Source organism: Hippopotamus amphibius, chromosome 4, assembly GCF_030028045.1.
Source record: "Hippopotamus amphibius kiboko isolate mHipAmp2 chromosome 4, mHipAmp2.hap2, whole genome shotgun sequence".
NCBI classification, from domain to species: domain Eukaryota; kingdom Metazoa; phylum Chordata; class Mammalia; order Artiodactyla; family Hippopotamidae; genus Hippopotamus; species Hippopotamus amphibius.
The window spans coordinates 97,936,996-97,962,576 of NC_080189.1; the positions used below are offsets into that span (position 1 = coordinate 97,936,996).

The 25,581-nt window shown below is 41.7% G+C and overlaps 1 protein-coding gene across 5 annotated transcripts in view; it reads right to left on the reverse strand.

Annotated features, from left to right (window-relative positions):
- Positions 1–25,581, reverse strand: part of ELAPOR2 (endosome-lysosome associated apoptosis and autophagy regulator family member 2) — a 195,186-nt gene that overhangs the window by 98,192 nt on the left and 71,413 nt on the right. For all 5 annotated transcript variants that reach the window (XM_057733377.1, XM_057733378.1, XM_057733375.1 and 2 more), the window contains exon 2: positions 5,408–5,528. In XM_057733377.1, coding sequence (XP_057589360.1) covers positions 5,408–5,528 — 121 coding nt within the window. The remainder of the gene's footprint in view (positions 1–5,407; positions 5,529–25,581) is intronic.

Consider the following 25,581-nt stretch of genomic DNA (forward strand, 5'->3'; position numbering starts at 1 on the left):
CCCAGGAGAACCCAGCGCTGCTTCGGAGCCGCACCTCTGCCCATGTTTCCTCTGCCTCAAACGCCACTCTGCTTCACCGAGTTCATGAACACCTTCCTTCAGGGTGCGCCTCAGAGATCCTCAGAAAATTAACACACACGGCCCATTAAGCACGGCATTTAATCCCTTTCTCAACTCTAAGTCAGGACACAGTTTTTCACATGAACCTGCCAGGGGTCGGATAACTTTCCAAGGTTATTCAGTCTGCGTTTCAAACTCACACCTTCTTCCCTGTGAGGTCCTCTTGACTCCCTCTGAGCAAAAGTCATCCCTCCCTCCTGGTTAAGATCATCCTAGGTATTTATATCTATCGTGCGCTTTGCCCCTATATTAGAAATAATTTATTTACCCACCTGCTCCTTTATTAGAATGAAAACTCCTGGAAAAAAAAGGAAGCTCTTGTTCATTTATTTTTGGATCCCTATTGTCAAGAATATAGGAAATACTCAACAAATGTTTAGTGAATCAATTAAAACCCAATAAATAGCAGACTACATATTTTGCTCAAAACATACAAGTCTGTTGCAGACCTGGGGTGATGACAGCTGACCATGAACTGTGGGGGGCCTGGGACTGGACACCCATGTGGTAATGCTCCCACTGAGCTTTACAGAGCAAAGAAATCATGTGAAATTAGTTAAATCATAGCATAAGTCACAATATATAAAAATTTACTAAATTAGCCTGCCATGTGTGTTTAAGTCTGTGTTTCTCCAAAAACATTATCTGCAAAAATTAGCCAAAAGGGTACAACCACACATGGAATAAAAGAGTCCTATAATCAAACACACTTGGGAAACTCTGGGTAAAACAGAATGCAGTTAACACGCAGTAAGTGTTCTATAAATAATTACGATGTTTCTCAGAGACTTTATTATGAAAATATACACTGCATCCCTCCACCGAGGGGATGCAGCATTCACCGTTTTTTAAAAGTATTGGTATTTCATGACAAAAAAACCTAGACATGCTTTTTTGGTTTACATGGAATACTTCTTGGGATGAGTATTCCGCAGAACAGACTGCCAGCAGGATATGCAATCACCATTCAACACCAACGTACTCAATTTGCCCAAAGGCACTGGCTGCCGTACCAGTAACAACTGCACACTACTGAAAGAGGCTGTGTATTGAATCCCGGGCAAGAGCCTACATTTCACAGAGCCACAATCCCCCCAAAATGGATTTTTAACTATCCCACCCAGGAAGCTAAAGCCAACTCTCTTTCTATGAGAATCCTTCCTCTCTTTCAACTCCAAACTGGAATCAAAACCTGTTGACTCAAACTGTCACTTCTGCTTATTCCTTAAGGCCCATGAAATGTAGGTTATGACAATAAATCTGAGAGACACAACGAAAAAAGGAAAACAACTGTATTCTAGGGTCTTTGTCTAATCTGAATATAGCATTTTTTAATCTAAGAACCAAATATTAGTTTATATAAATACTGAAATGCAAGATTAAACAATGCTCACAAAACTGTAACTTGATGCTAACATACCAAGTGGCATTACAAATACCTTAAATAGGCATCCCCAATTAGAAAAGGATGTGTTAAAGTTGTACTTGACATCATGGGCTGAGAGGTATGTGAAGAAGTAAGCAATAGAAGATACACACTCCCCAAAGGAAGAGATATCCTATTATTTTTATTTCCCTTCAGTGCTCTAGACTTCTCTGAAAATATATAAGGCAATAGGTGAAGGAATTCTCTCCTCACTCCTAGTAGCCAGGCTTTTATTTCTAAGATTTGGTTTGAAACAACAAGTCCCTTTCTGCTATGTGGTTGGTGAGAGAGTGAGAAGAGTGTGAAGAAAGAGAGCGAGAAGGTACCCCACTCAGGCTACCATTCCAAAATGACTACTGTTTTTGATAATCTAAGAAAGTCAAGAGGACATCCAGAGAGTCAAGGGAAGATTTTTAAAACTCTTCTGCAAGAGGGAAGTGACCCAATGGTGGAGAAGGGATGGAGTCCAGACAGGGGTTCTATCCCCTCATTCTGGGAAGAGGCAGTGAGTGCTGTCTTCAAGAATGACATGCTACCTGCGAGCTGTGTCTGAGTGATGCCAACACTTCCAACAGTGGGTGATGCCCACAGACACAAGACTTGGCACCAGGGCCTGGAAGGAGCAGCAAAGTTCCCTGGAGCTCAGCCTGGAGCCAGCAGAGAGAAGGAAAGAGAGGAAGCCATCTCAGTGGCCTACCCACTGCAGCACCACCTAAGACCCCGAGGTCTCCACACCAGAGGGGACAGGAGGACAATGAGAAGCTGTGTCAGTTAATAACCAGAAGTCTCTCCATCCCATTTCCTGAGCACTGCAAGCCTCAAGCTCACATACAGTCCAGGGATCCAGCACAACAAAAACTGATGCCTGACTTCTCATTAATTTCACTCAGAGCCTTGCAGCCAGATTTTATGTGATTTTTTTTAAAATAAACATATAATACAGCTTGCCCATCAATGTTATTTTAAAAAATATACAACTGCTACATGAACAATCCTGTTATCCCTTTCCGAAGGAAAGGCCTCCTCTACTGCTTCTTTCTGAAGATCTACCCAATTACATCTTGAAGAATCTATAGGAATTTCAACTGAGGCCACAGTCGGGGTTTTGCTTCACTGAGAAACATTAGAATCTGGGGTAATCATGTCCGACACCACGACTGCCCTCAATATTTTTCACGTACTTAAAGATGTCACGTTCCACTTTTTTATTTTATTTTATGTGGCCCAACTTTTAGGCCATACCATCACGATGTAACTGCTGAGTCTAGTGTCTGTGGGTATCACCCTCCACCCCAGGTTTGGGCATCACTCAGGCACAGCCTGCAAGTAGCATGCCACCTCTGAACCCCAACACGTTTATCCTCTTTTATCCTTGAAGCACAAGTATCTAATATCTTCCTTTGAAGATGGCCGGCAGCAGAGCTTCCACCACCCCCGACCCCACGAGGGCCCTGGAAGCTCCTCCAGGCTGACATCGTCAAGTGGCGATCTAACACAGCGGGTAAGAGACAGGCTCTGGAATCATACATGTCTGTATTTGAACCCCAGATCTGCCACATCCTGGCTACAGGACCCGACCTGCAGTAACTTCTTTTACCCCTTGAACTCTGAGTTTCCTCATCGGTAAAGTGGAAATACTGAAATTAGCTATCTGAGAGGGTTGTCGTGAGGATACAACAGAAAATGATGCAAAGCTCCAAGCACAATGTTTAGCATATAATTCGTATGTGAGAAATGGCCACTATTATTAGCAGTAGAGAATCTAAGCCCCTGAAGGAATGTTCAGTTATTACCATAACTGCCTTCAGCAGTGCTTTAATGACTAGCCATACGTGAGCACCATGTTTAAAGCTAGGAATTAACCGAGCTGCTAAGGGACTTAGCTCTATTAAGTTTCTCGTGAGTTTCAAAATAACTTGCCTTTACCATGCAAAGAAAAAGTCACAATCAGAGGCCAGACTAGCAACTTCCAGAGCAGATATAAGTACAGGATACAAAAATACATGGAAGTTCAGATTTCAGACAAACTACCAAGATAAAACATGCCCCAGCTATCACATAAATAGTATCATCTTAGGGGATCAATTTTAAAGTAAGTACTATCATCGTTCAACGTGATAAAGAGCTAAGAGCAGGTTTACGAGACCGTTTTTAGAGCAGTTCAAGCTGGCACGTCAAATTCATAACATTATCTGTGGGAGACTATAGTAAATAATGAGCAAAAACATCCCTGGCAACATTCAAATAGAAATAATTCCTATTGAGACATCAATTCTGAAACAGATGTTTGAACCCTTGGCCCACATAATCAGTGGTGTGCCGGCAAGTTTTGAACAACCAGCTCTCAAGAGGCACCTGACCTGTAGAGTTTGCCAATTCCCCTGGTGTAAATACTCCACCATGGCCCATTTCAAGGGGACAATCAGTCCTCAAAAGCCAGTACCAGCTAACAGCAGCGGGCCACTTAGATACAGAGTCGTATTCAAAATGGTTACACATGCCACATCAATAGGGTTGTTTACAAGGGAACCAAGGAGTTACCCCACAAGTAAAAGGTAAATATAAATAAATGATAAACACATTTTCTAGGAGGGTGACAGAAGCAAATTTGCAATGAGCTAATTCCACAGGCAGTCCTCAGGCTGTTTCCCTATTAACTGCAATCCTCCCTCACTGAGAGCTGGTCCTCTCTCTGCACAGATGGCCGCATGTACCCCAGCCTTGGATCATCTTCTTCTCCACTGACCCCTCTATCCTCTTAGGATTCTTGCTAGACCCAAGTCTTTCCCTGGTTACCTGAGTTCTTAGGTTCTCTCTGTATTCACTTAATATCATTCACCAAGAAATAATGGCTTTCCTCCCTAATTTTCCTCCTAAGACTTGCTGTCTTCCTGTCTCTCTTTTATCAGTAAACCCACACCCAGGCTAAAACTCCTCCAGCCGGGAATAGAGATACAGTTTCTCTATGAAGAGGAGGGAATTAACTATCCCTTTAATTAATTTGCTTATCTGCTCTTTCATGTGGGAACAAAAGAGCTCAGCTGTGAGGAATCCCATTTGGAAAACTGTAGGAAAATCAAAATAATGCCTCTCTGTCTTATTCCAGCTTTGAACTCTAGGATACCCCAAGATGACTTCACAGCAGGAATTTGTGACTCACCAAATTCAAAGATTTTAAAAAGTAGAGTTTATAAATGAAAATAAACTTCGTGACATATTTCTCTGTTAATTGAAAATGTTTCACTTCAAACCTGCTTAACTGCTAAAAGACAGGCTGCTGAATGTTAGCCATCAGTTCCCCAGTCTCTCTGTATGGTACACCAAAGAGTCAATTTTCATACTTCTACGGCAAAAAACAAAAAAAGAAATCCATTTACAGATGAAAGAGTGTGTATGTGTGTTGGTGAGGAAAGCACAACAATGCGACTATCCTTAATACCACTGAACTGTACACTGAAAAATTAAAATGGTACATTTTATGTAATGTGTTTAACAATAGCATGTATACCAAATGTTAATATGTGTATCAAAAACCTTTGAAAAGTCTTTTAAAATGTAAAAAAAAAAAAAGAAATCTATTAAATAGAAATTCGGCCACTCTGCCCTTTAGAGTTTCAAGTCAGACAGTAAACCAGATTTTTTTAAACAAATAAATAATAACACCCTTTAAATATTGCCTGTGTCTTGATACAGACCAGACACGATGCCAGTGAGTGTTGAGAAAGGATGCTTTTGCTCTGCTAGACAGTAATGTTCCTTTTTCCCAAGGTCTCTTACACGCGTTACAATTAACTTCTCGGGCTCATATGAAGGGCTTATGGTTTCATCAGGAAAACAAAAGGTCAAAAAGTCAAAACGTACTGCATTCTTTGCCTCTCACTGGGTCAGGCAGGCCAGAGCAGTCCACTGCAGAATTCGGAATGGCAACTCTCCACCTGGAGCCACTGCTATCACATTCTGTATATTCAAAGTGGTAATCTTTCTGCAAATAATCACAAAGACAAGCCTTTGTTAGAGCCAGTTTTAATGGGACAATTGTGCTTTCTCCATCATCCCCAAACACGCCTGGAAGCCAGATTCCAAACTGTTCTCTCTGGCTGATCCTCATTCTTCCCCCACTCCATCCATAGCAAGCAGTTTTTTGATCAAAAATGTATCATGCCAGGCACTGAGCTGGCGCTGAGGATCTGACGAGGGGCCGCGAGAGCCACGCGCTCACAGCGTGACCAGCGAACTGTCGTCTCCCCCATCTCAAAAGGCAACAGCACACGTCCCTAATTTCTGCAGGCTTCTTAAGCGCTAAAGAATTGATAGATGTGAATATAAGGGCAAAATAACCCTAGGAAATTGAAAGCTGTCACTGTCCCAAGTGTTTCAAAGAAAGAAATAAGAGAACCGCTCCCACTGACCTAATTTCTCACTCTGTTTAAAATTTAACAGAAGGTATAATAATTAATCATCCAAATACTAACTAAAAGACTACCAGTTTTTAAAGCAGCTCTCCCAGGCTCAATATACCCCCATCACAGCAGGCTGCCTTCAATCACAGACTGTAAAATAGACCATTTATTACAGTCGCCAAATAAGACCAACCCACTTGTCTCTGGCCTTTGACTGCTCTGAAATCTATCTTCACGTTGACCTCCCCAGCTCAGCGTACATTACACCCGTGAGAGGACTAAGCTGAGAGGAACGAGGACAAAATGTCATTGGAGCATTTCAAGAATGAGAGAAGTTATAAATCTACCCCTAAATATTTTCAGTTCAGCATCTCAGAAGCTGCCAGTCTGCTTAGTCTACACTGTTTGCCTCCTTTACTGTATCAATGAGAGGAGTGGATGGAAATATTGTCACATAACCATCAGGACACCAGGTGTGGGAGGTAGGGAAGTTTGTGTGTGTATATGTGATGTGTGTGTGTCTGTGATGTGTGTGTGTGTATGTGGTGTGTGCGTATACACATGGAAAGAATACCAGTTAAGAGGTGGGTTCTGGAATCAGGTCTGCGTTTGAATTGACATCCCATTCCTCCACATACAATCAATGTGCTGTACTGGACAAGCCACTTTACCTCTCAAAGCATCCACTTTTTCACTGGTAAAATTCGAATAATAGTATTTCCTGTCTTGTGTGGCTCCTGTGGCAGTTACATGAGATAATGTCTGTAAAATGTTTGGCACATTATGCTACACTGAGTCGGCACTTGTCAGTGGCAGAATTATTACCCTTCTTAAAGGCAATGTGGGTGCAGAGGATGACACAGAGGAAGGAACTAGCAGTAACAGCGTGAGGCACGAACTACCTGAGTCTCTCTTTCCCCTGCTTCAATTTCTGCACAGGCTTATGATAAAACGAGAAGGGACTGAGAGTTAGAGAAGGTGTGACCACCAGGCTGGAAGCAAAGGGCTTTATGCTGCATGCAGACTGGCTCCCCAGAAATAAGATTTAGTGTATCTCCTCAGGCCGTCATCTCTGCATAGGAATTTTTCCACTCAAATTTTTTTACCGAGTTTGGTAGCAGATGATTTGAGATTAAGTTATTTGACAAGCGCCGATTTCAAACACGTTTTACTGCCCGTTAAGGGTAAACCTACATATGAAAAAAAAATCAATAAAAGCTGCCAAAACAGGAAAGGCTTTCCAGAGGGAAGGATGGGGGGAGGAAGGGAAGGAAGAAAAGGGGAGAGCGAGGGAGGAAAACATAATAAAGTTCACTAAATTTGACAACATATAAATGTTAAACACTGTACATCAAACGCTGTCATAAACAAAAGTAAAAGGTAAACAACAAAACAAACTGGTGAAGAAACACACAGCAAAGGTTAATTAACTTAAGAATACTGGGTATCTGGGACTTCCCTTGTGGCGCAGTAGTTGAGAGTCTGCCTGCCAATGCAGGGGACATGGGTTTGATCCCTGGGCCAGGAAGATCCCACATGCCACAGAGCAACTAAGTCCGTGCACCACAACTATGGAGCCTGCGCTCTAGAGCCCACAAGCCACAACTACTTAGCCCACATGCCGCAACTACTGAAGCCCACGCACCTAGAGACGGTGCTCCACAACAAGAGAAGCCACCACAATGAGAAGCCCATGCACCAGAAAGAAGAGCAGCCCCCGTTGGCCACAACTAGAGAAAGCCCACACGCAGCAACGAAGACCCAGTGCAGCCAATGAATAAAATTAATTTTTTTAAAAAAAGAATACTGGGTTTCTGAGTTCTGCAAGTGAATGGTGGTGATGGTTGTACAACAATATGAAGGTACTCTGTGCCACTGAACTGGACACTTAAAATAATTAAGATGCTAAATTTGAGTTACATTTTACCATGATTTTAAAGATTAAAAATATAAAATAAAATAAAAAAGAATACTGGGTTTCTAAAACTCAGTAAGGAAAAGGACAAATAACTATTGGAAAAATGGTCAAAGAACACATGCAATCCGTTAAAGAACACAAATAGCCAAGAAGAATATGAAAAAAAGTTGAACCTTGTCAAAGAAATACATATAATGATTTTCAACAAATTGGCATCACATTTAAAATATTTTTTTAAACTCTCTAAGGTAAAATGCAATAAAATGAGCACTTGTGTGCTTCCAATGAGAGAATAAAGTGGTGCAGGCTTTCTGGAGAGAAACAGTCAATATGTACCACAAGCTTTAACATGTTCAAAAATTTGACCCCCAAATCCCACTTCTAGCATCTAATCTAAGGGGGAAATGTTTCATGTGTTCAGTGATTTATGTACAAAATTGCTAGTGATAACTTTGCTATAGGTTGAGGGAGCATAATAGCTGAGTATTGCAGAATCTTACATTCACTTTATCTGGTATTTTTCACATGCATTTATATCCTTAAACACTCATAATAATTATGTGGATTAGGAAAAACAGGTAATATTATTCCCATTGTTCAAATGAAACTCAGATTGAGTGAGTGATTTACTCAGAGATACCCAGCCAGTAAGCAGCATAGCTGAGAGCAGCCTTTTGTTTACTGACCCCAGTTTATACAACACCATTGTGCTTAAAATAGAAGGCTACTGCTATAAAACAGAAGGAGTGGTCAAAGTTTCGTATGTAAAATCCTGATGGTTACAGAAGTCTAATGGTAATCATAAAGATGTCTCACACGAACAGAATACAAGAGTACACAGATAAGCAGAGGCCATTCGATTGCCTTCTCTTTCTGTATCAATTTTCTACAGTGGCTGCAACAAACTGCCATGCACTTAGCCACTGAAGACAACAGACATTTATCCTTTCACAGTTCTGGAGGCAAAACATCCAAAATCTATATCACTGGGCCAAAAATCAAGATTTTGACCAAGCTGCACTCCCTTTGCAAGTTCTGGGGCGAATCCACTCCCAGCCTCTTCTGGTTTCTGGTGGCGTCTGCCATGCATTGGCTTGTGGCTGTGTCACTTCAACTTCTGCCTCTGTGGTCACGCTGCCTTCTTTCTCTTCTGCCTGATGACTGTATTTAGGGCCCATCCAGATAACCCCCCACCTCAAGATTCTTATTCACATCTTCAAAGCCTTTTTTGTTTTTTTTTGTTTCTTGGTCATATTCATGGGTTGCAGGGATTAGGACACAGGCTTAGTTGGGAGGAGAGAAGGGGTGGGGGCTAGTATTCAGCCTACCACATCTCCTATTGCAGAATAGCCTAAGCCAGCCATGCAGTTGCAGAAGGGTTTTCTTGTCCCTCTGGTTCTCAGTTAATTGTATTAAGAATTCTTGGGACTTCCTAGGTGGCGCAGTGGGTAAGAATCCGCCTGCCAATGCAGGGGACACAGGTTCGAGCCCTGCTCTAGGAAGGTACCATATGCCACGGAGCAACTAAGCCCGTGCGCCACAACTATTGAGCCTGCGCTCTAGAGCCCGTGAGCCACAACTATTGAGCCCATGCGCCACAACTACTGAAGCCCACACGCCTAGAGCTCCTGCTCTGCAACAAGAGAGGCCACCGCAATGAGAAGCCCACGCACCACAATGAAGAGTAGCCCCCGCTCGCCACAACTAGAGAAAGCCCATGTGCAGCAATGAAGACCCAACACAGCCAATAAAATAAAGTAATTAATTAATTAATTATTTTGAAAAAAGAATTCTTTCCTATTTACATATCCCACTGAGATCCCGGCCCCCATACGTAAAATTCAGGTAATTTGCTATCATCCTTGCAAAATAATGATGCTGAGAAGTCTGGCATGAATTTCAAATAAAGCAAGGCCTCTGAATAAAATGGGGAAGCGCAAGAAAACTGTCTGCCACCACTGCCTTTGTGTTATTCAGGTTGCCAGTTACGAGATGAGAACAGCAGTAAGTACATGGAAAAAGTAGGTTGTGTTTTCTGGCTGCAGTGGTAGATGTCATATGCCAGTTAATTTTCCTATGATTCTTTATTCTACCTGCCTCCTCTAGAATACCCTTGAAATCTAAAGAGCCACAGCTATTGTTAAGTTACAAAATTCTTAAGACTCCAGTAGGAAGCTATAATGTGTTTATTTATAATTTAAAAACACCGAAATGCAAACCTACTTCACACAGAGGGCATCACTTGGGGTCAGGAAGTTAGACTGTAGCCCCTGCCAGATGGGTTTTAATTTTTAAATTATTTAATAGGCTATTTCATCTGGGCCAGAAACAATTTTTTTTCATCTATTTTGGAAGTCAAACCTCATAGCAGAGGTTTAAGAAATAGTGTGATGGAGTAAAATTACTAAAGATACAATATATGCCCCCAAAATATTCTGAATGGTATTCAAGGTATTGAATAAAGGGAACTATAGCACATGTATTTTCAGATTTGTAAGTAACACCCTATAACTCTGGCCACAGACTGAAGTAAACGTTGAGCTAAACTGATCCCTTGGAAATGGGAATTTTCTGGGTGTCAAAGAGCAATTAAAAAGAAAAGGTAGGGCTTCCCTGGTGGCGCAGTGGTTAAGAATCCACCTCCCAACGCAGGGGACGTGGATTTGAGCCCTGGGCCAGGAAGATCCCACATGCTGTGGAGCAACTAAGCCCATGTGCCACAACTACTGAACCTGAGCTCTACAGCCTGTGAGCCACAACTATGGAGCCCACATACCACAACTAATGAAACCCACGTGCCTAGAGCCCATGCTTCACAACAGGAGAAGCCACTGCAATGCAAAGCCCACGCACCACAACAAAGACCCAACACAGCCAAAAGTAAATAATAAAATAAATCTTAAAATAAAAAAAAGAAAGAAAAGGTAAAGTTCTTCTAACACAAACATAAAATTAATACACGTCAAAGATTTTATTTAAGTCATTAACTAACGAGGCAATCTGGACGTAAGCCACTGCCATCAGTTCAATGGAGAATTCAAAGAATACACACAAGCAGGCAATCAGGAAAATGAAACGAATTAACTAAAAGACGCAGAACTGGGAAATATCCTGAAGTAATAATCAACTGCATTCCAAAGTATAAAGTGCACTTTCATTTCTATGCACAAGAATTCTTTGTATTACTATCAATTTCCTATGTCTCAGTGTTGTAAATTAGTCCAAAGACAGAGAAAGATGCCGGCCCCTACAGAAACTGATCACTCAGAAAGGTGCGCTACACAGCCATCCTTCCTGCCTCTTTCAACGTTTCATCATTTTTCCTGACAAGAGGGAAAATTCCTGACAATTTTTCCAACATTACAGGGCTCCTGACACTTTATCACCACACCTAATGATGTGAGTCAGAGCACACTCTAAACAACAGAACATCCACGCGCAAGCCACACTCTCCAAATTATAAACTGGAGGAAGGGCTTGGCCTGACCCCACTCAGGAGAGGGCAGTTATTTAGACATGTCTGCAAATCACAAAACGCTGGGGAGTGAAAACACTGCCCCGAATAACAAAAAAGATGGGATTCCCTGAACCTTACTCTGTAGATATGTGGAAACCAAGGAAACAACCCAAAAACGAATGGAGCATGAAATTACTCCTGATCAGTGTGGACACAAAATTGTGGCTCGCTATCTGCAAGAACGAAGTCGCCAGCCACTGTCTTTGCTGACCCTCAGTGCCCCCTGAAAGGCGTTCAGGGCGGAGATCAGGAAGGAGGCTCTCTGTGCTCTGGGAAAAAACTGGAGGAACGGGCCTTCAGTTAGTTAGACGCTTTCGCAAGATTTTATAAGCCCAATTTCTTGCATCTTCTCTTACCTGGAAGAGCACTAAACTCATTAATAGAGACATCTGCTCCTGGGGACTAGCCGCAACCTTCTGCCAAGATGTGTGCTGACTGCCCACAGCCCCTTCACCAAAATCACATGCACACTGCCCTCTCCTCTTAGCTCTTCGGAGCAGTCCCTCAGAGCTCTCTGAGACGCTGTCTCCCAGGCTACAGTCCTCATTTTGCCCCAAACAAAACTTAACTCCCAACTCTCACATCGTGCATTTTTTTTTCAGTCGACATCAGCAAACACTTAAGGGACGATTATCCCTCAATACAAATCGTGATCTCACACACACACACAGACACACAGAAACACACACACACTCTCTCTCACTTACTCACAAGTACAGGCACAAACTCTCAAATTGTGTTATCTTACATCTAAACAGAAAACGTCAGGATTCACCCAAATAAATATTAGATGTCCACAGTACCCCCTACAAAAGACTCTCTCCTTGACCAATCGTTAGTTAGGCTCCTCTGAACGCTCTTCCCAATGAAGCCTTGACCTCTCGACTTCCGTGTCCATCTTTGCATCACCCAATTTTATCAAGAATCCCGTCAAGTCATTAGCTAGACTCCCCCCTTACCCCTGATGTTTCCTCTTCGTCATTTTCATCCACCAACGCTCACCCTGCTCCTTGACTATAAATCCCCACTAGTTCATGCCACGTTGGAAACTGAGCCCAGCTCTGTACTGAGGTCTCCTTTCCCCTATTGCAATAATTCCTGAATGAAATCTGTTTTTACCACTTTAACTACTGACCAGCTCTGGTTTTCTCTGACACCCCCTAACACAAAAGTCATTTATATGACAAAAGCCTCACAGTGCTCAAGGAAACCTGGGGTATTATCTCCCAAACATGATGACAGTTGCTAGAGTTTAACTACACATAGGCCAGACAATGCTTCAAATAAATCTCACATATAAAAATAATATGCATGTATGTATATATATGTCTTGACATTATCTTGACAATATACATATATTATTTTATATATTGACATTAACATACATCATTTGTCATGATTTACACCTGTATCAATATATATAATTTTTATATATCAACATTAATATTAATATATATAATTCTTTCCTACATGGCACTTAGTTATGAAATAAGTACTATGGTCTAAACGCTATGGGAGAGATTTAAAATAAATACAGCACATAGTCCCTGTACTCAATAAGCTTATGATTTTGTTGGAGCAGATATGACAGACACCACACACACACGTACACACTACTTAATTTTATAAGAAAGCGTAAAGATCGAGGGCTCCAAAGGAGAACGGTGGCATCACAACAGTGTGCAAGTAAAAACTATATCTGGTAAAAATCATCAATAAAAATCCCTCAACTCTCGCATCAAGTAAAATGTGTACCACTTCGCAACAAACTCATCACAGCCAATTTTCCCTTAAGCCCTCATCAGATAGCCATTTCTTAGCAACCAAATGGCTTGCATTTTTAGGGGCCATTTTTCTAGAAAAACAGGGTAACATGTGCATCATGTGACCTCATTATACCATGATTTCAGAGTCAGAAGAAATTTCTGTGATCTTGAACCACCTGAAAAGGCTTTGAGGAGAAAGCCCTGAAAGACAGGGGTTTAAAACTACCTTGCTGCTTACCTGTTCCTTCATAACTAGCTAGTTTAATAGGGTGTGATAAACATTGAGGCCAGGCTGAAGATAATATGCCTAAAGATACGCAGTGAAATACATCAGCCTAAGACAGATGGGTAGATGGGTGAGTGAGTAAATGAACTAATGAAAGAACAAACAAGTGAACCAAGCTGCCTGGTCTTCAGTACGATGAGATGTGTTCACGTTAGTGAGACTTCAATGAGAATATCAGCTCCCTGACTCTCCCTGCCCACCCTCTGCCATCAATTAAGAGTTGACCATGGTTAATTATAATGATCCAGCAGAAGAGCACAAATTCAAGTTTACAGAGTCAAAAGCAGTAGAGGCAGAAGAAGAAAAAGTGCTGATACCGAAGAGAACATACACAGAGGGAAGGGATCAAAAAAAAAAGCAAATATAATTCATTTTCTTCATCTAAGGCTCCTTCTCTTTGAGTATTTTTATGAGGAATGTTGACAACAGCATAGCCTTGTATTTGATGAGCCTGCAACTCTTCTGGGAGCAAGGCCCTCAAATTTAAGTGCTCAGCAAAGTGTGTGGCACGCTTATTTGAGAGAGCAAGACAGCAGAAAGGAGAAAGGGAGAACATGAGACTGTAGTGCTTGGCACAAAAATCCCAACTCCAACTCCAATGGGTGAGGGCACACACCCTACTACGTGGGAGGGTGAAAACCAGATGAATACTCAGTGCAGACACACATGAGACATAATAAAAACTTCCTTGGCCTATATTATCAAGTACATGAGCACACAGCACTGTGCAGAAACATTTATATTCAGATTTTTCTTTTATAAAAGGAACATGAAGTCAGTTACCATGGGAACCTAAGGCTAAGTAAAGCAATATGTATCTGATCTATTTATGACACATCCTCTTCTCTGCGTTTGCAGACATGACTGCTTTTTAGAAATTATTTTGAAAACGTTCATGTTTCAAACCTGAGTTCAATGTCTGTCTTTGTAAACAAGGCCTTATAGGTACTCGACTCATTTGGTCGTTCAATACACATTCACGGCACGTCTCCCCCATGCCACTGTGTAGATGCTGGGGATACCATGGGGAATAAAGCAGTCAAGTCCCTGCTCGTGTGGGGCTTACATTTTAGCATGAATAGAAGTGCCCAAGTCGATGGGCATTCAGGTTGCTTCCATGTCTTGGCTATTTTAGATAGTGCTGCAATGAACATTGGGGTACATGTGTCTTTTCCAATTATGGTTTTCTCTGGATATATGCCCAGGAGTGGGATTGGTGGAACATACAGCAGCTTTGTTTTTAGTTTTTTAAGGACATGGAAGCAACCTAAATGCCCCTTGACAGAGGAGTGGATAAAGAAGATGTGGTACATGTATACAATGGAATATTACTCAGCCATAAAAAAGAACAAATTAATGCCACTTGTAGTGACAGAAGTGGACCTAGAGATTATTATACTGAGTGAAGTAAGTCAGAGAAAGACAAATATCATATGATATTGCTATGTGGAATCTAAAAAAAGGGTACAAATGAATCTATTTACAAATAGAGGCACAGATGTAGAAAACAAACTTATGATTACCAAGGGGTAAATGGGGGGAGGGGAGGGATAAACTGAGAGATTGGGATTGACATATACACACTACTATATATAAAATAGATAACTAATAAGGACCCACTGTATAGCACAGGGAACTCTACTCAATACTCTGTAATGACTTATATGGGAATAGAATCTAAAAATGAGTGACTACATGCTTATATATAACCGATTCACTTTGCTGTACAGCAGAAACTAGCCCAACAGTGTAAATCAACTATACTCCAATAAAAATTATTTAAAAAAAAAAAAAAAGAAGAAGAAGTGTCCAGGGTTTCTTGGAAGGACTCAGCTTAGACCATTTTCCTTCTCTGGCTCTCAGTTCAAGCTGATAAAGATGTACGTCAGCTAGTCCCTGTCTCCCCTCTGTCAGTGCCAAACCTCAGACCCTGAGCAACTCAGGTTCCTTCTAAGCTATGCTTGTAGTCTTGCAGCCCATTTCTCATATTTTCACTGTTCTGGATAAAGGAGAACCAACCACTTCCTGCACTGTCGTATGCCGTCAGGAAAAGTTGCAAAGAATGAACATTTTTTTAAATTTTATTTATTTATTTTTTATTTATTGGCTGCCTTGGGTCTTCGTTGCTGTGCATGGGCTTTCTGTAGTTGCAGAGAGGGGGGCTACTCTTCACAGCGGTGCGCGGGCTTCTTATTGCGGTGGCTTCTCTTGTTGCAGAGCATGGGCTCTAGGCGCACAGGCTTCAGTAGTTGCAGCACGTGGGCTCAGTAGTTGCGGCACACGGGCTTAGTTGCTCTGCGGCATGTGGGATCTTCCCGGCCCAGGGCTCGAACCCATGTCCCCTGCTGCACTACCAGGGAAGCCCAAGAATGAATACTCTAAAACAAGTCTACCCAAAAGGAAATGAAGGAAACTTCAATTTTCTCAAGAAGCCTGTAGCTAGACAATCTCTACTATCTATATTAGAAACATTAGTTTAAAAAATCCTCATAGAAGATGCTGAGGAAAATGTTATGTCCTTGTATTTAAAAATCTTTAAACACATGCCATTATTATTTTATTATCTAATTACACTTAAACTTGCTGAGCTAAATATGTTTTACCCTACTTCCCAAAAACCTGTAATACAAATGGAATTTCTCAAGGAAGCAGAGTGTAAAGAAATAAAAATATTATAAATGACAAAACTAGGGACCAGAAGTGAAAAGGACAAGAAATGCAGGTGTCTGTCATTTGTTTGGAAGATGGGAAGCATAGGTGCTCTCTAGCAGACTTATCAAAACAAAAAAGTTCCAGGCTGCACATCCAGACGGTAACAAGAAGCAGACTGATGTGAAACACAGAAAGATTCAGAACTGAAGGCACCAAATATCTCAGGAAGCAAAGTCAACAAACGGAAAGATTGAAAACCTATTTGAGAACGTCGACGCCTCCATTCCCTTCCCCTCATGACAAGGGGAGAAGAATGATTTCCTCTGGAAAAGCTGGACTAAAGTGGTTACAGATTCAGGGACGTCAAGTGCAACAAATGGCAGAAAAGGCATCTTACCAAAAACAGGGGACTGTGCACCCCTGCATATTGGATAAGAAGACCCTCCTCAGGCCCCCGTCCCAAGCAACACTGAAACCCGAGCCCAGCACCACTGTCCTTCCAACGGAACCTCCTCCCCCAAACTGGCAGCCACCTTCCTGCTCCCCTAAAGGTGCCCTTGGTGCATGTTACACCTCAGGACCCTCGCCCCTCTCCTGTCAGCTGATTTTCACATCTGCTGACCCTAGAAATGAGATTTGCCGGAACATACCTTTACCCACAATTATCATTATGGTTCTTAATAAAAATACTAACAACATTTGCAGATTTCTGTAAGCTTCCCAAAATAATTTTCATAACATTACCCTACGTGAATCAGTCTGAAGCATAACCCTACATACTAGGCAAGTCTCCAATCTCCACCCTCGTGGCCACTGCCCTATTTCAGTCACCATCTTCTGCTGCCTGAATGACGACCAGCAACCTAACTGGCATCCTGCTTTTGCTCTCGTGCACAGCCACGACACTCTGCAGCCAGTTCTCATTACGTCATCCCTGCTCAAAACCCTGCAACAACTTCGAATTAGCCTGAGGACAAAGTCCATAATCTTAGCAAAGCATAAAGGGCCTTTCTTCATTCATTTTCTGTCTGCTTCTCCAAGTTTCATTTCTCAACCTTCTGCATATAGGAAACATTGAAACAATGGAATTAAGTATGCTATATTCTTCCTTCCCTCCAGGCCCTAAATAGGATGCATATTCAGCCTGCAAGCCTCTCTCTCTGCTCAGACCCTGTAACTGCACAAAGAAATCTCTATAATCACCAAGCACCGTGTAGCAGGTTTTCGTTCAGGCCCATGCCTCACATTTGCAGGACCAAGGGACAACAGCATAAACTGAGATGCCTCTTCATCTTCTATACTCACCCCACACCTTCAGCAGCCTCCCCCCAGCCAGCACATCCAAGCTCTGACAGTGCCCTTCCCACAACAACAGTCTACAGTCAGGAGGATGGAAAAGCCCTTGAATGCCCTTGAAGCAGACCTGGGCCTTTTTTTAGCATGTAATTCCAACGTCATGTTAGCCAGAGTATGGTATAACAGGGCAGGGAAAGAAGGAAACACGACATCTAGGGGGGCACTTCTCCTTGGCACACAGATTACAAGGCAGTGGGAGGAACACAGCCTGAGGAAGACCAGAGGGGGGCCCCCTGAAGCAGACACCAAGGGAGAGGCCCCTCGTGCCTAGTCTGAAGGTGGTACTGATCTCTCTTACATAACAAGATCCAAAGAAAAGAGCAGCAGGAAAGATACCTACCATTTTGTAAGATGGAATTTTCAGGAAGGGAAGGAAAATCAGCCTACTTCTAGAAGGGTTCTCGGGTGGAGGTAATTTTTTTATTCTTTTTTCCCTTTTTTTTGGCCTCATCCAAATTAAAACTGTAAAATGGTATATAAAAGTCAAATATGCCAAAAGGGAAAAAAAAAAAACAAATCCTGGAAATTGATTTCTATGTCTAATAACATGGTTGTGAGCTCAACTGTATATAACATAAAATCTTCTACATTGGTCAGGCTGAAACTGAAAAGGTGAGTTTGCTTCTGCAAAATTTCAGCAACTACTTACCATCTAACAAGCACCAAGAGAAACTGCATCAAAAGTTTCAGAATGTATTAAACATAACCCATGACACATCAATTCCACTTCCACTTCTGAGCATATAACCCAAGGAAACCATCATAGGTTTGCATCATAGCATTATTTAAAATAGTAAAAGCTCGAAAACACTCTAAATGTGCAACAATAAGGGACGGGTTAATAAATTCATGTGCCCCCATGATGGGATTTTATATAGTCCATTCTAAAATGATAACGCCATCGCTATATTTAATGATAAAATTATGACATTTAACTATAATATAAAGGTTATATAAAACACTATGTCTGAACTTTTGGGTGTGGGTATGTATATAATAATACATGGGAAAATGAGCGTAGGTATGTATACCAAAAGACTGATAGAGTGAACTGAGTGTAGAACATAGTGATATTTTAAAAAATTGAAATGTAGTTAATTTACAATGTTGCGTTAGTTTCCGGTGTACAGCAAAATGATTCGTTATACATCTATATATACACATTCTTTTCCATTATGGCTTATTGCAGGATATTTAATGTAGTTCCCTGTGCTATACAGTAGGACCTTGTTGTTTTAGAATATAGTGATTTTTATTTTCTCTTTTGTGATTCTGTATTTTTTCATTTTTCTACAGTTAAAAATGTACTACTTCCCCTAAGGGTAGTTGCCTTGCCAAGACAGAAAAAAAAAAATAGGTTCCTGTTTCTCCTGACTTTAAAATAGGTACCTGACGGGACATGCAAAAATTCAAAGGACACCATTGAAGGATATTCCATTATCATGCATTAGTTGCTCAGTCTAGATTATTCTCTCCGATGGGTGTCAATCACTAGCAAGGCTTTAAGGGCAAAGGTCACAAGACATAGGTTATAAGTTCTATAGAAGGTAGCATGGAAAAGAAGTCCCTGAGCTGAAGTACCACACAAGCAGGCAGACAGGAGGATGTGAAGTGGATACAAAGTGGATAAGGAAGCGTGGGAAGAGTTGGATGCCAGCAAAGAGAACAAGACAGTGAAGGAACTCCGACCACACCATGTGCAGATCTCACAGTTTAGCTCAGGAAAGGGAGAAAAACTCCACATTTGAATTCAGCTAAGCCACTGGCAGAGTTCAGAGAGGATAGATTTATAAAATACAACTTAATCTCAAAAGCTAATTCTTGTCAGTGCTGCCACTTGAAATTGAGCTTTACTTGTAAAGAGTCTACAGAAATAGCACAGGTGATAAGAGGCTCTGAGAATTTAGACATCCAAATCATGCTTTTGCTTGCAAATTGTGTGAGTTAAATAAAAATAAGCTAGTTATTTAAGTTCTTTTGCACTCAACTGACCCTATAAGATCCTCCCAAATTAACAGAATTTTTTTAAATAGTATAATTCTAATACCTATTGTCATAATTATACTCCTAGAAAACAAATTTTAAAAATCTGTTAAAAGATTTTCCTTCTTTTTAAGAACTTTTATTGAGATATAATTGACGTACAATAAACTGCATATATTTAAAGTGTACAATTTGATATTTTTTCTTATGAGTAATGTATGTATGGCAATCCCAATCTCCCAATTCATCCCACCCCAACCACCCCTCCCACCCCACCCCCGCTTTCCCCCCTTGGTGTCCATATGTTCATTCCCTACATCTGTGTCTCTGTTAAAAAGATTTTATTTTTAAATCAGAAAAAGTAGATGCCCATTGTTCTGTCTGGCTAGCATCCTTTTTCCATTTCTTCCGGTAGCAGCGTGCCTCCTGTCCTCATCACGCTTTGAGGACTTCTTCCAAGATTCCAGGCAGCTCTAATTAGGCAGCCCATCACAGGACTCTGAGCCCTGCCAGGCCCTGCTATGGGCATGTTACCTGGCCAGTTTTAATGAACTATTCACGGGTGCCAGCCAGGATGGAGAGCACCTACCATAGGTTCTTTTCCCCACTCTGCACAAAATGCGAAAAGCAAGACTCTGCAAAATTAATAATAGCAAGTGATCTGGGGAAGACTGTCAAAAGTTGAATAACAGCTAGTACAATGGCAGTGAGTTTGCTGGTTCCTTTTCTTCCTTTATCTCCCGGCTTTGAGCTGAAGGTGGGCCCAATCAGGGAACTGACTGGTAGGTATGGATGACAAAAATCTCCAAGAGAAATCCCATCTTTCTGGCCAGAAAAGGGATCCCTGTTAGCTGGATAAGGGAGGTGGGGATTGGGGCAGGGAGGGAGTTAGGGGAGGAGGACTCAGGACGTGTGCTTCTTTTTTTTCCCCTTTTTTTCTCTGCCAGCCCTGCCCAAGGCCTGCACCACTTATAGAACAACACTGATGCCACCACAGTGACACAGGTACCTAATACCCAAAGAGAAAACCTGTCTCTCTGGATAAAGGACCTGGAACAAGGACCTCCTGCCGTGCAAAGAGTTGGAAAGAAAATCCTTGTTATCCTTTCTCCCATCTTTTTCTTGCCACTTCTTCCCAGGCAAGTAAATTGAAGAGAAGCACAGAGGCTAAAACTATGCAGTAATCCATTTTTCTGGCCAGATGAAATATAGAAAGGAGTCTCTCAGAAAATATCCCAGAGTGATGGAGAAGAGGACCTCCTAGCCGTGTGCATGAATCAATCACACCATTCCCAGGCCCACCCTCAAGCCGGGTGTGTGTGGGATATAATTGAAAAAATACAGCAAAGTCACAGAGAACTCAACTACAGTATAAACCACCTCTTCAACTCAAGTCAGGAGCAGACAACTGGTCCTGTCCGCCCCCCACCCCCACCCCCCGTCTCCCAAAATAGCAAAAGCTTTGAAAACTGAATTAACACTGGAACCACCACACACAGAAAGTGATCTGTGATCTGAACCTAACCAGGTCAGCTGCCTGCTAAAACAAACAGACAAACAAAAATTTCTATAGAAGATTTTAAAAGGACCCAGTTTCATGACAAATTTAAAATTCAGACTATAACCCAAAATTACTTGATATATCAAGAACCAAGAAAAATCTGACCCGTGCTCAAGAGAAAAACAACATTATGATAACCCCAAATGCACAGATATTAGAATTATCAAAGCAAGAATTTAAAGCAGCTATGATAATTATCTTCCATGAGATATTTATTTTCAAAATTTACATATCATTTATATTACCAAGGTTTTATTATGCAGGTAATAACAATAACTTACCATAGAAAAATTTAGAAAATATAGATCAGGATGGCTTTCCTCAATTTTCTTGTCTACCTATAATAAAATTGTAGTATCTTCTCTCCTTATTTGGTAGGACTGTGAGCATAAGAACACTAACGAGATCACTACAAAATATGAGATGATTATTCATACACAAGATATAGTAATACTTAGGTTTAGCTCTTACTGAATTATATTTCAGGCCACCCACTACACCAGGCACTAGAAAATAAGGACTGGAACCACTTTAGCTCATTGCAGCTGACAAAGATGTTGCACACATATTTTGTGATTTGATCCTCACGGTAACAATGTGAGGGAGGTAGTACCACATTTCCTCAATTCTAAAATGCAAATCTGAAGACCTCTGAAATCTACATCAAAAGACACTTGTCACCAGCTCTGCACAATGACATAACTGGCACAGCCTGCGCCCGTGCAAACTGAACAATAGGTCAACTATCCATTCATGTGCTTATCACTTCAGTGGAGTTGCCTGTATCCCAGGAGTTGGATTTTATCTTTATTCGTTGCTTACAAGGTCCAAACAAAAAAATTACACAATGATGTGGCACAGAAGCCAGAAGTGAGTAAGTGCCACAGACCACCTCACCTCCAAGAGGGAATGTAATCAGGCAGCAGTGGCCCATCCCCTAAGAACAGACCACAGACGTACAAAAGCTAGAACAGAAGCCCTCAAGCATCCTGAAGGATGGTCACTGAGATATTAACTGCCAAACCCTTCTGAAGAACTCCAAAGAGACAGTGTTTAATTGCAAATGACAAAACCAGAAATGTAACCTAGTAGAAAGAAAGAAGCTTTTAAGGATATTTATAAAACAGAGCTCAAATCACATTAGGAAATACAAAATTTTTTTAAAACAGAAACAATAGGAAATGGGAGACCACAGTCCAGCCTTAACTATGTAACACCCTAAGAACTAAGTATATACATTAGCAGATTCCTAAACCCAGCTGAGCCAGGGCATAGGCCAGCAAAACAGAAGAGCCTGATGTGATTAAAGCCAGAGCCTGGCGAGAATGCAAGAGAGTGGGTAGAACAATAGAAGAGGAAGATTAGGCAGAGACCAACTCATGCAGGGCAAGACAGAGGTTATGTCAGGTCAAGCCAATACAGTCCAGGATCTTGAGCACAGGTTTAGAAAAGAAAAACATCACGCCATCTCAGGGGCTCTGACAGCAGTAATTCACAAGCATCTAGATATTTCAGGTGAAGGCAGAGGCTCAGTCTTTGACAGAGATATTAAAGAAGAATGACACATAATTAAGTGGATAAATTTATACTATTGTTGATTGGGGGGAAAATATCGTACATTTAACACACTGGAGATTTCTCCAAGCCTCCAAAAATGTTAGTAAAACTCTGGTGCCTTTTAAAATAAATGGTGCTTTAGAATGGAGGAAATAGGGTATTGTGAGAAATTTGAGACAAGATTTCTGAGATCCAGCAGCACACGCAAGGCAGAGCCAAGAGTCAAAAACAGCACAAGTAAAATTGTCTTCACTAGATCGCAGCTCCTAACATGAGCAATTTACTTACTAATATGTATAATGGGTACGTCCCTCTGTTATTATTGGCTTTTAGTCCTGAGCACTTCCTTTCTCTGTTGGATCCTCACCCCTGCTCAGTGGTCTTTCTGTACTTCTCCCCTAATCAGCTCACTTTCCTTTTCTCCTCACAGCAATTCTCAATTTAATACTAATATTTTCAAGCCATGTACTAAAGCTCAGTCCCTTCACTCTCAACAGATAAGCTTGCATCCAACCTCAAAAAGAGCAGAAAAGCCCTCCAGGCACGAATTTCCCCAACTGTCTCTCCAGTGCATACACAAACTTACTTAACCTGCTTGCCTCCTTCCCTTGGGTCTCCTGGAACAATGTATCCTTCCCATTTTACAAAACAAGTACCTCTGACTGTTCTTCAAGCCTCATCCTCTCCTCAAATATGTTTCATTCATTATTCTGACTCTCTCCTCAACACATAAATTATTCATGTCTCTCCCATTATTTAAAAAAAAAAAATCTCCACTGACCCTGAGTGTGGGTGATTCATCATTCACTCCTCAAATCCATTCTCCACCCTCATTTGCCCAGAGCCAGGCCCTGAGAGGCTGACCTCCCTAGACTCCATCACTCAAACGCCTCTGTCCTCTGGATTCTGGCTATCTTTGCCCAACGGGAGGCACCAGCAAGAGATAAGAGGGAAGTACTATCTCCCTTCCTCTTTCTGCAGCCACACGGAGCTTCCCTAACACCACTGCCTCCCTCTCGCTGCCCCGTCAGGTCTGTGAGTGCTACCAGCTTCCTGATGGGTTCCTGCTAGTCCCTGGTGCCTCTGTGGTTGTTTCTCTTAAAATCAGTCCACACCTCCATACAAAGTTTCTTCATTAAACACTATTCAGTTGAATGTTTCGTGTGAGCTGTTTTCCTGCTGGGACTCTGACTGCTACATCTCATGACCTCCTCCAGCTCCTTTCCATGTCTTCCCGGCCATGCTTCCTAAAAGAGTGGGCTAAGCGCACCATCTCCCGTTACTGTCTATCAAGTAGCGTATCCAAGACCCTTTGCAACCTGGCCTTACCTTCCAGCTCTATCTCCCACCATCTGCCATGAGACCATGTACTCCAGCAAATGGCCCTAGAGCTGCTTCTGCCTCGTACAGGATTCTCTCCACCTGGGATGTCCCTCTCTGCTTTGGATACCTGGTGAACCCCTCGTCATTGTCCTAGCCTCAACTCAGGAAGCTCCTCCTTCTGGGAATCCTTCCCTTACTTACCCACCCTCCGCCAGCCAGAATCCTGTATACAACTCTTTCACTCATCACATTGTATCATTGTGATGTACCTTGTAATCCCACCAAACGATTATCTCCCTCAGACCAGAATGACTGCAAAGTCCCCAGAAAACAGAGTTTGAGGAAAATGCTTAGGTGATAATGCTTTATTGAGAAGTGCAGCTCCAGGGAAAGAGGAGTGAGGCAGGAAAGGAAAGGAAGGCAAACAAGAGAGTGGATCACCAAGCTGGCTATGGCTTTCCTACTAACTGATTGCTCACATTGGCAGAAAGGCTTCCGAGAGGCAGTATGAAGCTATTGGATCTCCAAACAGCCAGTCCAGAAGCAGGAAGAAAGAAGAGTGTATCCACTGACTCCTCTCATTGATCAAAGTTCGGCCACATGGGATGTTAACTCCCCACCACTCGCAGACTGCTTGTGTGTGAGTGCCAAGCCGGTCCCACTGTGTCCCCAGAGAAATACATATTAACTAACTTATTAGAAAAGGAAGAATTTATATCTTTGCCCAACTGATATAGCTCAACTGAGTAGTCTAAATCTCTCGATGGATAAGTCCATTAAGGCATGAATATCATAAATGGTAGTACCTGCGGCTTACGCTGAGGTTTATGAGTGAAATTAACTCTCTAAGAACTACAAGGCCAGAATCCGAAATGCTGCAAATAAGTCTGACTTTTGTATAGTTCCTTCCCTTTCAGAGTGAAGTCTAATACCCAAAGTGAAGATGTGTTATTTATCAATCAATGTTTCTCCGTTATCTGGGACGGACCACCCACATCGTGCAGGACTGTCTCATTCATCTGACCCAAATTAATCTGACAGTTTAAAAATGAGAAATGTGGTCATTTGACTGAAACTGTTATTTCTAATAGTAATATAATGTTATAGAACTAGTAATAGAAAATGGATCTACCATCGGATCCAAATTCTACACTACATTAATAAATAGCAACGAAGCAAACGTTCATTCTTAAAATCATAGTAACCATTCTCTAAAGCAGTGCAACTCTCCAATATTACAATAATGTTCATCTTTATATGTCCCCACTCGCTCTACTTTTAGACCACTCACTACTACCTAAGTCAGCCCCAAATTATGGCACCTAGATTAAAGAGCAAAAAGAACTTCCCCAGTCCCTTTTCTGATGAAAAGGAAACTGAATCATCTGTGATCATAGTTACCCAGACACAGCCTGAAACTAAGCAAATGAGGTAGGGTTAACAATTAGCCATTTCAACAATAAGGCAGAAGAATCAGCCTGTGTCCACGCTCAGGTCTGTCAAAGTCCTTGCTAATCACGAGTGAAAATCTGGGTCCAGGCCACATTCATACCTTTTGCTTAACCCAGCCCCCTACGGCTGGAAGGCATCTTGCAATGTCACTTAATCCATCTCCTTCCCTGCAGGCAAGATGATAACAGAGTTTCCTTCCAAATTTCCAGAACCACCTTCAGAACTGGAAGAGTTAAGTCTTTTCCTCCTAATGTCTCCATGCCA